Consider the following 12,572-nt stretch of genomic DNA (forward strand, 5'->3'; position numbering starts at 1 on the left):
AATGTTCCTTCATCAGCTTGAGTTTATGCCTCCAGTCATTTGCCGAAATGACCAGCTTGCCTGTGGTTACCGGAATACAAAACACGTTCGGCGCTACGACAGAATGCTTGCAACGCACGCTGCTTCGATAGCTCTCGCTTGGGGTCGACGGCCAAGCGGCTAGCGGAGAGGTCTCGCGCGGGCGGGCTCCAAAACAACCGGAAGTGAACGATGTGATGTCGCATCGTGACGCTGAACCAGTGAAGACGGAGCTTAGCCCCGCTCGCTCGGCGAACGAGTTGAGGAGGAAAAGCATGGCTAGTGAGGAGGGTAACTTCTAATCGCTTGTAGCTCCATTAATACGTAACGCTTCACTTAAATTGTGGTGTGAATGTTCTACTTAAGCTGTACCCTACGCGTCTACAAAATTTGTCCGAACCGTTTCAGGGGCCCTTTAAGAGTTATGCAAATACAGCAACTATGCAAATACATATTTTTGTGTTGTGCGGAAAGAAGTGTTGGTAACTTTCTCGTCTTCCCTTTCATTTCTTTTTCTCAGATATTATTATGTTGAGGGGCAATTTGAGGTGTGACACCCTGCACTTTCTTGCAGCTGGCAGCCACCAAACAAGTTCCCGTTCCAACGAGTGCGACTTCCATCGAGCGCCCGTGGTGACGAAATCTTTACCGAAGGCCAAGAAGTGGAAGTGTTTTCTAAAGCCAATGAGCAGGAGGCCTCTGGTTGGTGGGAGGCGCGGGTCAAGATGACCAAGGGCGACTTCCATGTCGTGGAATACCAGGGCTGGGACACAGCCTACTCGGAGATTGTACCGTCTGACCGCTTGCGGCCAAAGAACCCCAAGTAAGGCTTCCTTCCTTCACCCCCATCTTTCTTTTTATTAAACAATCTTAGATTTAATTCTTATTCTTTAAATGCCAGATAACTTAGGTATTGAAGAGTGTGTAAGAACCCTTGAGGTACTCTGATTTGTTTAGCTACATGAAATGAATAGCATCATTAGCCCTAAAAAAAAAACACAATTTTAAGTGTGCCAGGAGATGACAAAAGTCAGCATTTAACCTTGGTTAAAAATAGTGAGGCTTCCGTCAAGAAACTGAGGCGGTGGTGTTGAACCGCGTACATCATAAATGCATCATTTGCCATGCAGCAGCAGATTGAGAACTCAACATAAGTGATGCATTGGTATGGTGGGTTTCTCTTTGCCGTGTATTGATCTTTTTTGAGAACAATCTGTACCTTTGATATCCACCAGAGAAGCATTATCACTGTGCCTGTGTTCCTGGTTGTATGTACCAGTACATGCAGTAAACCACTGTTAAAACAAAATCTTTCTTTGAGGTATCAGTTTATTGCAAGCTTTTTTGTGTATGTTTGTGTTGCTGCATTACTATGATTCTCCTATAGATAGCGTTTCGCATTTTTAACAAACTACCGCTTATTACGAAATCAGTTCTCTGTCCCAGTGACATTACAAGAACTTACTGTACATATAGCCTGTAGAGGTGCATAGCGCACAATTTTAGAGATTCAAATAAATGCACAGTGCTCGGTGATTCAAATACGATAATCGGCTTGCATGGTGGCCAACACTTTCTGCACCACCAGTGTGTGCTAGGGACACCGAGCTGATGTATTGTGGTATATGCTGAAAACAAGGGCCCTCATGATGAATTTTGACTGCATTTGGCCCCCAGCACTCACCGGTAGTGCAAAAAGCACCTTGCAGAGCATTTTCCAGAGCACTGTACATCTAACAGACAGTGTTCATGTACGAGTTTTCCATCTATAAGATATGCTACTGTTATCACCTGGGAGATAACTGTTTTTCAGGTGTATGGAAAGTAACTGCATTACAATGAATGCTGATGCAGTCAAACCCACTTATGATGATCCCAGATATAATAGTCTTTTGGTTATAACAACCACATTTCACGGCTTAACGATGTTCCAACCCTGCCTATTGAAACTACATCCAAGTATAACGAACATTTTCAAAAGCGATGTACTTTTACAATGAACAAATTCATTTCTCTATTATGAGCACTTCAAACTCGGTTGCTGTAAAAGCAGGGCGCCCGCGAAGTTCCAAAGCATGGAAGCCTGACTAAACTAAGCCCCTCCCCCCTAGCTTTAGGCCGACCGCGACGAAGATTCAACCACCAAGAAGAGCACACGCGGATTTCAGAAGCCGCAAGGAAAGTCACCCGCTTTCAACACTGCTATGGTAACCATGCTTTGAATGCACATCTCCAGCGTCCTTCAGGACAAAGCAGTACAGCATACAGCGGCTGTGGCCTCCTATCTCGGAGGCTACGATGGTGGCACCATATTAGAGTTGTTCGTGCGGCATGAATCTCGTAAGCTACGACGGTGGCACTCTCGTTCTTGCACAGTTCTCTGTGCCGCACTTCATGCACTACGTTATGTACTATTGCGCTCACTACAATGCGAAAGCACGTTTCAAAGCGGTTGCACGTTGTTGAGGACCAATTTGAACCAATGCCGCTCAAGTGTTGGTATCGATATTACGCGGCCCGAGTCGGTGTAATTGTGGCTCAACGCGGTGCTGCCACATAAAGTTGTAAAGAATCAGTGGTTACGGTTTGTTGATGCTTCGTTTACGTTACTGCCGATAATGGCTCGCAATAGTATTCTAGCTTTGGAATTTCGCACTTATTTGGCTGAAGCAACATAAGAAAAATGTAACTGTGTGGCTCTCAGCGCACATGTGGCCAATGCTGCAGCTGTAATGGCAAGTTCTTTGCAAAGTGTTGGCATACCACCGTAGTTGCCGCTTACAGCCAACTGGATTGCTTCGCTTCGTATGTAGAATCCGCTTGTCAGGCTGATAGTAAAATATGTCACACTCTCGAAGAAAGAATGGCGGCGGATGCGCTCATAGTTTTGAAATGGCAGGTGATCGGAACTGGGCGCAGTTCTGAAAGTGCTATGATGCCACATTTCACTCTTTAGATAATGTTTTTAACGGAAACTTGTAGTCACATGCAGAAAAGTGCCGAGAAAAAAAAAACGAAAGTACTGAAAGGCATTTCCTCAGAACAAAGTGGTGGCAATTCGTAACTGCTGACGCCAGCAGCAGTCAAATTAAAATTTGCTTTTTTTCTAAGGCAAGTCCGAACAATTGATGCAACGACCACTTTTTGTGGAACTATCAAGTTCACTATAAATGGGTTTGACTGTAAAACAAGTTATTTGAGATAACGAATCATGGAATGCAGTCAATCCCAGATATTTCAAACCTGGACACATTGAATTATTGTCTTTATTGAACAGTCTTAACATCCCCTTCGAAATTCCATGCAACAATATAGTGCTGTATCAAGCTCCCGTACATTCAATACACAGTGGAAACGGTATGGTAACATGTTTTTCATGCAGCGAGGCTTCGCGTACTCACCGATGACGAGCGGTTTAATTTTCTTCGTGTCTGTTGCACTACAGCAGACCAGGACTATCACGCGAAGGTGCAACTTCTTCCCTCCTTTGCACTGCTTCCCTTTGAGGTGCATCGTCCGGTCTGGCAGGAGCTGATAAAAACACGCGGTCTCATCCACATTGAAAATATCATCTTCAGAGTGCAATTCAGCCACCTCTAGAAAACTATTATTGCGCCAGGAATCCATGCCTTCTCTGTCAGCAGCCTTTTCCTCGCCCGAGACTACCTGCCAAGTTATTCCGTTCCGTTCCTCACAAATGAAAAAGCCAACCCATACTGGTGTCGAACCCAGTTATTTCAAGTGCATCGGCGAATCTGCGGGCTCTTTCTTGTAACATTGGGCCAGACATGAGAACGTTTTGCAGTCTGGCATCATTGAAGCACGTGAGAACTGCTTGGTCCACGTTTTGAAAGTTTCCCAGTCGAAGCCATTCCTTCGTAGGAGCGAGTTGCGATTCTCAGTGAAGCTTGGCAATCTTATCTCTGTCTTTCAAAATGGTCGAGACGGTCGATGGGGCAGTGCCCCGCTGCCTGCACACGTCAATTTGCTTTTTCCCTGCGCCGGTTTCGTGCAACACGTCCAACTTGTCCTGCAGCGAAAACTGCTTTCGCTTCTTGATGCCGTCACTAACTGCATTCATCGTTGGATCTCGCGCAAACATTGCCAAGCCTTTGTCATGAAGTGTGTGGGGAAGCAGTTGTTACTCGACATGGCGATAATGATAACTACTGGAACAGTGATGATGATAGCTATTGCACTTGCTGCTTCTGTTTCATGCGAGAGTTGCGGCACTGTTACTACCGTATTTACTCGCGTAATCCTCGCACTTTCTTTCCCTGAAAATCAACGGGAAGTTTGGGGGTGCGATAATTATGCGGGGAAAATTTTCAAGCAAATGTTTCGGAGTGTTAAATGCAAAGATGAATGGGTCCAAGATCAGGATTGTCAGGTCCGCAATTGTAAATATAACGAAAACATTACTTTCAAGCGTAACTTACCTTCGTTATGAAAGTACAGGGTGAACGTAAGCTCAAGCTGCTAAAGCACTTCATTTGCCGCACGCAACCTCCCCGTCACTACTGTCTGCTGGCGGCGCGGTTGCCATGTTCCAACGCATACTCAATAGCTTTTAGCTTAAAAGCGGCTGTGTAGCTTGCATAGCGTCCCATGGCAAAGTGGCACAAAGAGCACGGTGCAACACGCGAACAAGGCAAACGAGGCCTACGAGACACCGGAGAGCTGGAGACACCTTCGCAAAATGGCGTAGCGGTGGTGAGTGGATGAGCGGTAGCGGCAGTGGCAGCGAATGATAGCACAGTACTGCCGCCTAGTAGCACGCGCGCCCAACCATGGCAGCTAGTTCTGGCCGCAGTCAATAGATGGCGATCGCTACGACAAGCAGACGGCTTGTGGCAGTAATTTTGGGGGTGCGATGATTATGCAGGGGAAAAAATTTTCCAATTTTTGATAGCCAATGTGGGGGGTGCGAGCATTACGCGAGTGCGAGCATTATGCGAGTAAATATGGTATTAGCCGAAATCGTAATACTCGTGTTCCTCGGTTGTAAAGGGGAATATAAACTATGTTCGTTATCCTGAAATATGTGCTCTATTGAAATTTGTAGTTCTTAAATGTTTTTACATTGAAAATATAGCCAATCAGGGGGGGGGGGGGGTTTAAATATTCGTAAATTTTAGAAATTCATTAACGTGGGGTAACAAGATTTGACTGCATGGTTTACATCCTAGAGATTACAACGGGGGTGTACAGTGAGCTTGAGAATGCAGTCAATTTTCGCATTATCGCTTAGGCTACGGTATGTTGTGAATTCGCAACATTCGACATTTGGGGCACTCAATGGTTGTAGAAACTTAAAAGACCAGAAAAAGTGACTTGTTTTTCAGTAGAAAATAGACATTAGGATCTTTTACAGTAAAAAGGGTATTCGTGCACATCTTCCGTAGGAGGATATAAGCCGTGATGGCTTACTAAGAGGAAGAAAAGCCTGGCGAATTGAATGCCTGTAGCCAGTGAGTGGTAATTTTGTTCTCTTCTTTATGAGGGGCAATTATTTGACTGAGGTAGCGGAGGGAGGCAGGCCAGTGTTCAAATTGTTTTTTGTCCAGTATCCCTGCTACAGAGAAATTTCGGGTGGAGGGAGGAAGAAATAAAGTGCAATACTCCTGCAACAACTTTTTCTGCCATTTCTTCAGTAATTCCAGAGTTAAAGGGTTAATTGTACGCACACGCTTAGCTTTTTCTGACATTGCTCTGGCGATTTGGGACCTTCCTGACAAATGTATTCCCAGGTGCTAAATCTTTTTCCCCATAGTCCCTTGAAAAACACGGGAATAGGGTTCTGTATTGAACGCTGCGTCTTGTTGGGAGCCTCTTAGTCTGCTTCGCCTAATTAGGGTGCAATTGCTTCTCATGTTGAAAATATGTTGGCAGATTCTGTCAAGTAAGACATGCAATCTGAAGAGTAGTATAGCAAGGTGTCTACCAACTGGGAAAACCGAGAATTCTCATGGAATTTGAATAGTCTGGAAATACTCAGGGAAAACTCAGGAAATTTGTGCTCAAAATTAGCTGTAACTTTATTAAAAGGGAATGAAAGTCGTGTTAATGCTGGCTCCAGTGACAGAGGAATCGTAACGAATCGTCATTGACGTTGTGTCATCGGCACAAGGTATTGCCAGAGTAGTTAACAACCAGCACTCTCGCACGCAGATCCGCTGGCAGCCGCAGCCACCACTACGGAAACATTAGGCCTAGCTGCTTATACATTCGCTATTAAGCTTCTTGCCGTGCAGTGTCGTGTTTTTCATTGAAATGATTCGCCACTGTCAGCAATGGCACCAACTCCGCCTTTGTAATCCTTGCGATTGGCTTCGAAGCTCGCAGAGCACAGCGCGTTGTGTAATGCCAGGCTCCGAAAGCCTCCGTGCAGGAGTGTTATGCGGTGAAGCGTAACAAGCATTGGAAGGGGCAATTGTCACTGGACACAGTATGTATTCCTTAATTATACATGCTTGCACCTCTATCTCCTGTCACAGTACAATATGCCTAATAAGTGCAGATGTGCCTGTGGCAATTCTAGCCCTTAGGGGCAGTCAAAGACATGCATTCATTTTTTTTTCGGACTGCCCGATTTTTCGGATGTTTTTGCGGCCCCTAAGGAGTCCGAAAAACCTGGCGTTTTCTGTACAACTGGCCAAGAGGATGATCCATGGGGTGAACGCGTGGCAGAAGGATTAGAACAGAAAGGACTGACACACTGAGAAATTAACGGGAAAGGAAGCGTGCCGCCGCCTCTTCGAAGGAGCTCGGGCTCAAAAAGCAAAGTGTTGGCTAACGCCGAGATGCAGGTGTCCCTCATCGAAACCAAAACAAACTCTTTAAAGCAGTGAAACCCAACACAGATGTCTTTTATTTTTATTTTTTATTTAGTACATACTGCATACGTTTTGGTCCAAGCAGAGGGGCAATAAAATGCATACAAACAAAAGAGAACAAATTAGGAACAAGCAAATACAAATTTATACAATCTTTAGTCATACTGTACCTGTAAACTGTCGTTCCTGTCTGATACTGTTCTGGAGAAAAAAAAGAAAATTTAAACGTCAGTTCTAGCATAATAGGGTGTTAGTGAGTCAGGATGATGCTGTCTTGTGTGCCGTGTTATTGCAGGCGTTATATAAGTCGATGGTTTAGTTTCAATCCTGTTGTTGAGAAGAAGGGAAAGGAATTCAAGCTTTAGCAGCTTTCGGCGTGATTCAAGAGTGGGTATGGAATTTTCTGTCATAATTTTGTGTGCGGGCTGACAGCATGTCAGGACAGCTGCGGTTGACTTACCAGCTCAAAAACAAAGTGTTGGCTGACGCCGAGATGCAGGTGTCCTTCATTCAAACCAAAATAAACTCTTTAAAGCAATGAAACCCAACACTGAGATGTTGTGTACGGGCTCAGAGTATGTCAGGACATTTGAGGTTGACTTTGCAGCTGCTGAGAGAGAATCTTAGTTGTGACAAAGTTCAGGCCTCATACCGATGAGCTTGCTATCAGTTGATAGAAATAGCTCATATTCAAAAATATTTACTTTCGTATGCATCTCATTTTTATTCGTATTTGAAAATGTTCGACTCAATTCAGAATGGTTTTACGATTTTTTTCGCTGTGCATTTTACTAACACCTTCCCTCTGTTTTCTCTTTAAGTAAAATAGATATTACTCCTTACTATTCAAGCTGGATTAAGTGATTTTTTTTGTTTCAGCATGCTTACTAGAGAGTGACAGCATCGAGCAACATGGTGTCAGCCTGTCTTGATATAAAACAAAGTTCTGGCTCATTCAGGGAATTTTGCAAAGGTGCTCAGGGAAAACCTGGAAAACTCGGAGAATTTGGAAATGTCAACTTGGTAGACACCCTGCGCTCGCGGTTTGTTCTGTGCGCAAGAGTGCAGAAAAGAATCGAAAGACACCTTTGTTGTTGTTGTTGACCACAACCATTATAAAACCTAGACATTGTAAAGGCAAGTTTGGTTGTAGCTTTCTTTTTGTCATGGAAGTGCGAAAAAATGATGAGGGGAATGAAATGGGGCATCTGCTTAAGAATGTTTGGTGCGTGCAGACTGCTTGGTTTGTCTTGAAGAGTCGTTCGCGCAGCATTCGACAGATGGTAAGCGCCATCATTATTAGCTAGACTTGGCACATGACATATCACTGTGGCAAGTTTGGTGTGCGATCATTACACAGGAAATGTTAAGAAATCGCATTTTGACGACAAAATTCAGGGGTGCGATCATTATGCGAGTAAATACGGCAATTGCTTCTGTATGCATCTCCTTTTTCGTGTTTGAGAATGTGCGACTCGATTTGCAATGGGTTTTACAATTTTTTCGAAGATGTTTTATTTGCTGTGCACTTTACTCACCCCTCCCTTCTGTTTTCTTTTGGAATAAAATAAACGCTGCGCCTTGCTAGTCAAACTGGATTGTCTTTTTTTTTTTCTTTCTTTCTTTCTTTTTTAACATGCTTGCTAGTACAGCATCTGGCGGCATGGTGTCAGCCTATCTCAGGAAACTCGGGGAATTTTGCAAAGGCACTCGGGAAGGGCGTTGCAAATTCAGGAAAATTGGAAATGTCAACTTGGTAGACACCCTGATCTCAGCACGAAAACAAGCCCCCCATGTGACCGCTCGTGTGACGTAGCTCATTACATATAGCTCGCTAGTGTAGAATCTGGGTGTAGCTGATGACCAGCTGCACCATTGCCCTTGTTTGGCAAAAACAAGATTAGTTTCCCCTTTCTTCCGCAGTTGGCTGCATCACATCACATAGGGGGGGTCAATCGTTGTCGAGATTCCCTTCTATGAATGAGTAATGAGCCTACTGAGTCCTAAATTTGATGACAAATATCTCGAACGCGAATGCCTTATAAATGTCAAACAAAGTGAATTCACTTTGAGTACGATTGTCTTCCAAGTTTCTGGTATGAACATATACCATAATCACAAAACTTAAAAACTTCACACGTCTTTGTTAATTATTTATTTGCTGACTCTTCTCACTTGTGAAACTTATGTCCGCCTAAGCACATAAAATTGCCTGTGCAAGCAGCATTTCCATAGCTAGCATAGTGATTTTATAAAAATTTAATGGCATTGTATAGGGCTACATTTTGAGCGAGTTAGTTGCTGCGGCCACACATGTATAATGGTTGCTAAGTCATCAAGTGCCCTGGAGTACTTTCATGTAAATTCTCCCTTCACAAAAAAATTGAGGTGAGGTTTTTGTTTTTCTGTGGCACCATTTATAGTAACAACAGGACGCTTAATTTTCTAGTGACTCATGTATGTGGTCTACATTATGTATGTGGTCTACTACATTATTTTTCTAGCATGCCATTGCTTGTTCATTGTATTATATACTTTCTTAAAGCTGCCTCTTATTAGGAAGATGTTTAAAGTTTAAGTTTCAGCAAATGCACATGTGACAAATTTTCTTTTGAAGCTCACACGATTGGCCATGACACTAGTATCAATGGTCAGCGGGTTTAAATTTTTCATAGAACATTACTTGAGATGAATATCCATCTGTGTCCTCACTTCATTTAGTTATGCATGTTGCTTCAGAAATAGTGTATGCAAACAGCTTGTGTGAACTAAAGGGTGATTAGTATTCGAAGGTGATAAGTACTGGCCCCACCACGCGTGCCCACAACTGTAGCCTGGCTCTTTTGTATAAAGGGGTTTATAGTGCCTGGCCAAAAGCGCTAAATATTAACATGATTGGACAAGAAAGAGATGTTAGTTTTCTTTTGTCAAATGTTGTCCTTTGTTCTCAGCACTGTTGGCCATTCACTGTGAGTCAAAACCAACTGGTCCACCAACAAGCCATGACAAACTTTACAGTACCCGCATAGTGTAGTGTGTTAGTCATTTTGCATTCCATCTCCTGACTTGTACTGTGAGGGTAGTAGCAGAGGTAAGGAAAAATCCTTTGCAAGAACACTAGGAACAAGTTGGTTCAAAAATTAGTTTCACATTTACTGTTAAAATGGAAAGAAAGCAATATAACAAGACTGATGCACATCTGGCTTTGCTTTGTTTGCCGGTTTTTACTACCATACTTATTCAAATCTAGGCCGATAGTTGTTTCTTTTTTTTTTTCCCCCATATATGTCAAACTCTAAGGTCGACTTAAGATTCGAGGATTTTAAAAAATGCACCGAATTGTAATTTAAAATGATAAATAGGGCGCATAGATAGTATAGTGAACTAGAATATTTCTAGTTCATTATAATAGCTAGCGTCATCTAGAAAAGTCAGTATCGCAGCTGCTATTAGCCATGCCAATAGCCAACTGAAGTACATGAGCGACGTCGCTTTGACCTGTGTCGTGTCGGAATGCGGCGTGGCCCATAGCATGGCTTTATCTTAATGGCACTAAACAGGCGATGCCACTATAGTGCCGTTTTCAGACGAAAAGTTCTGCTAGCTGTAGAGGTATCATTAAAGATTCAAGCCGGGCGGGACTTCAGCATTAATGAGAAAAACATCTGTGGTTAGAGGGGGCCAACGGGGGATGCTTTTTGTGTCTGTCAGAACGAGGAGATGACAGCGATACGCAAAATAAGCGCACAGTAGCAGAGAGGAACTGTTCACCGGGATCGCGCTGCGTTTTGATGCGTGCAAGCCGTGCCGCACTGTCTGCGCAACTGGTATATCCAGTTATTGGTATAAGCACATAATTCATTACATGCTGGCACTGGTGAGAAACATTTTATATTTACCTTGTTATCTGTGGTAATTTGTTATTCTGTCTTCATTATCGAGGTACAACTGTACTAGTGTAATACTGTATTTGTGAACAAATTCCTACACACTCAGCTCTTACACTCTTGGCTCTCATCAAGGATACAGTATCAAACGCTTGGCTTTTCCTTGCAGCCCGCCAATCACCAAGAACACATTCAGCAAGTTTGAGTTGGACGTGCCTGACGACCTACGTGAATAGTGAGTGTCTTGGCCAACTTGAGGGGGGGATTGCTGGTTTTTGAGTCAGTCAGCGTGACCGGCATGGCCTTTGGCCACGTTTCTTTCTGTGGCTGTGGCAGTTCCAAGGATGACTCGGCTCACAAGGAGTTCAAGAAGGCCATTGGGGCGGCTGTGGTTCGGTACATCCCTTCCAAGCAGTGCCTCATGGTTATCGTGAGTGGCTGGTATTCTTTTTTCTCTTGGAGAATGACATGCATCCAACATTGCCAGGCTAAACCTGCATATGCCTGGAGGCTCCCTCCACCCTCTCCAGGGAATCTCAAGGAAGAAAGGGGGAAAATATTGGATGACTTGCCCATACATATGTGCGTGGCTGACATAACTGAGTAGTGGTTTTAACTCTAACAATTACAATTTTACTGAATGCTACACTCGCAGACAGCTTTTCTTGGCTATGAACTGAAAGATATGGAGGCGAAGCTTCTGCACATGTATTCCTGCACAAAGTAGTTCAGGAAAGTTTGGCACTGGTTTTTAGTTTCAATTTCACCCGTCTTGCATAGCACCTAGCACCTTTACTTTAGAGAAGACGGACACAGTTAACTGAGCGTTAATGATAATCAGTGCTCGTAGATATCTCATGTATCCAGTGAAAAGTGAGCAGCGGCAGCCTGCATCAAAGCCCCAAACCGTTTGTGTGATCACAGCATCAATGGGAACGCACAATTGACTACAGCACCGCTAGAACCAGCGCAGCATAAGTCAGCTCACTCAATCGTCTGCACACGCCAAGAGTTGATTTCCGAATGGGTTCACCTGGTTTGTGTGTAAATGTTGCACATGCTTGTTTTGTATGTCTTAACAGCCATTCATTGCTGAAATTGGTCATCAATCTCCCAGGAAAGCTAACAGGTGGGACAGCAGGAGACTAGCATTCACCAGAAGATGAGGGTGCCATTTAACCTTTGAGGAATGTGTAATACGTATGACAGTTTCACCTGAAACTAAGTAATACAGTTAAATTTGAGTAGCAGAGCAGTGAATGTTGCATATAGTTTCACAGTAATGTTCTCTTTGCCACCAAAAAAAAACATGAACAAAATTGCGGCTCTTCTTTTCGGTAGCGGTGCCACAAGTGCTCTTCAGTCCCGTAGTGTTCGCTGCATAGCCAAGAAAAGTTGCCCGCAAGTATAACTGGCATTTCAACATAACTGCCTCCGAGTCTGGGTGGTCCACATTATGAAGCATCTGGGTCTATGGTGTGCACTTGGTGATGCTCGCTTTGTCATAATAGAAAGAGGAGCTAAAGTGGTAGTGCTTAACTTGTGTGAAATTTGGCACTGTGGGTTTTGGCAGTTTTATAAGGAAAACAATGTTTTGAGTGTAAGTTTTGGCACTATTGTAGCATGATGCAGTTGAAAGCAAACTTGCATATGTTCTGTAAACATGCAGGCCCGCTCAGAGGCAGCCAAGAAACGGGCTGAAATGATGAGTGAAATCTATTACCGGAACCTACGGCAGAAGTTGATTCTGCTCAGTAAGACAGAGGAGGCTGCCCGACAACTTGAGGTGAGTTTCCTGCTGTCCTCAATTAGGATAAGTATGGCCCTAGTG

At 43.7% G+C, this 12,572-nt stretch overlaps 1 protein-coding gene across 8 annotated transcripts in view; it reads left to right on the forward strand.

Annotated features, from left to right (window-relative positions):
• Window positions 1-12,572, forward strand: part of Fmr1 (synaptic functional regulator FMR1) — a 73,311-nt gene that overhangs the window by 4,889 nt on the left and 55,850 nt on the right. For 5 of the 8 annotated variants that reach the window (XM_075680016.1, XM_075680018.1, XM_075680020.1 and 2 more), the window contains exons 3-6: window positions 593-841; window positions 10,911-10,976; window positions 11,069-11,171; window positions 12,411-12,527. In XM_075680016.1, the coding sequence (XP_075536131.1) occupies window positions 593-841; window positions 10,911-10,976; window positions 11,069-11,171; window positions 12,411-12,527 (535 nt within the window). The remainder of the gene's footprint in view (window positions 1-592; window positions 842-10,910; window positions 10,977-11,068; window positions 11,172-12,410; window positions 12,528-12,572) is intronic. The other 3 variants (XM_075680023.1, XM_075680017.1, XM_075680022.1) reach the window with 1 other exon arrangement.

Source organism: Dermacentor variabilis, chromosome 2, assembly GCF_050947875.1.
Source record: "Dermacentor variabilis isolate Ectoservices chromosome 2, ASM5094787v1, whole genome shotgun sequence".
In the NCBI taxonomy this organism is placed as follows: Eukaryota; Metazoa; Arthropoda; class Arachnida; order Ixodida; family Ixodidae; genus Dermacentor; species Dermacentor variabilis.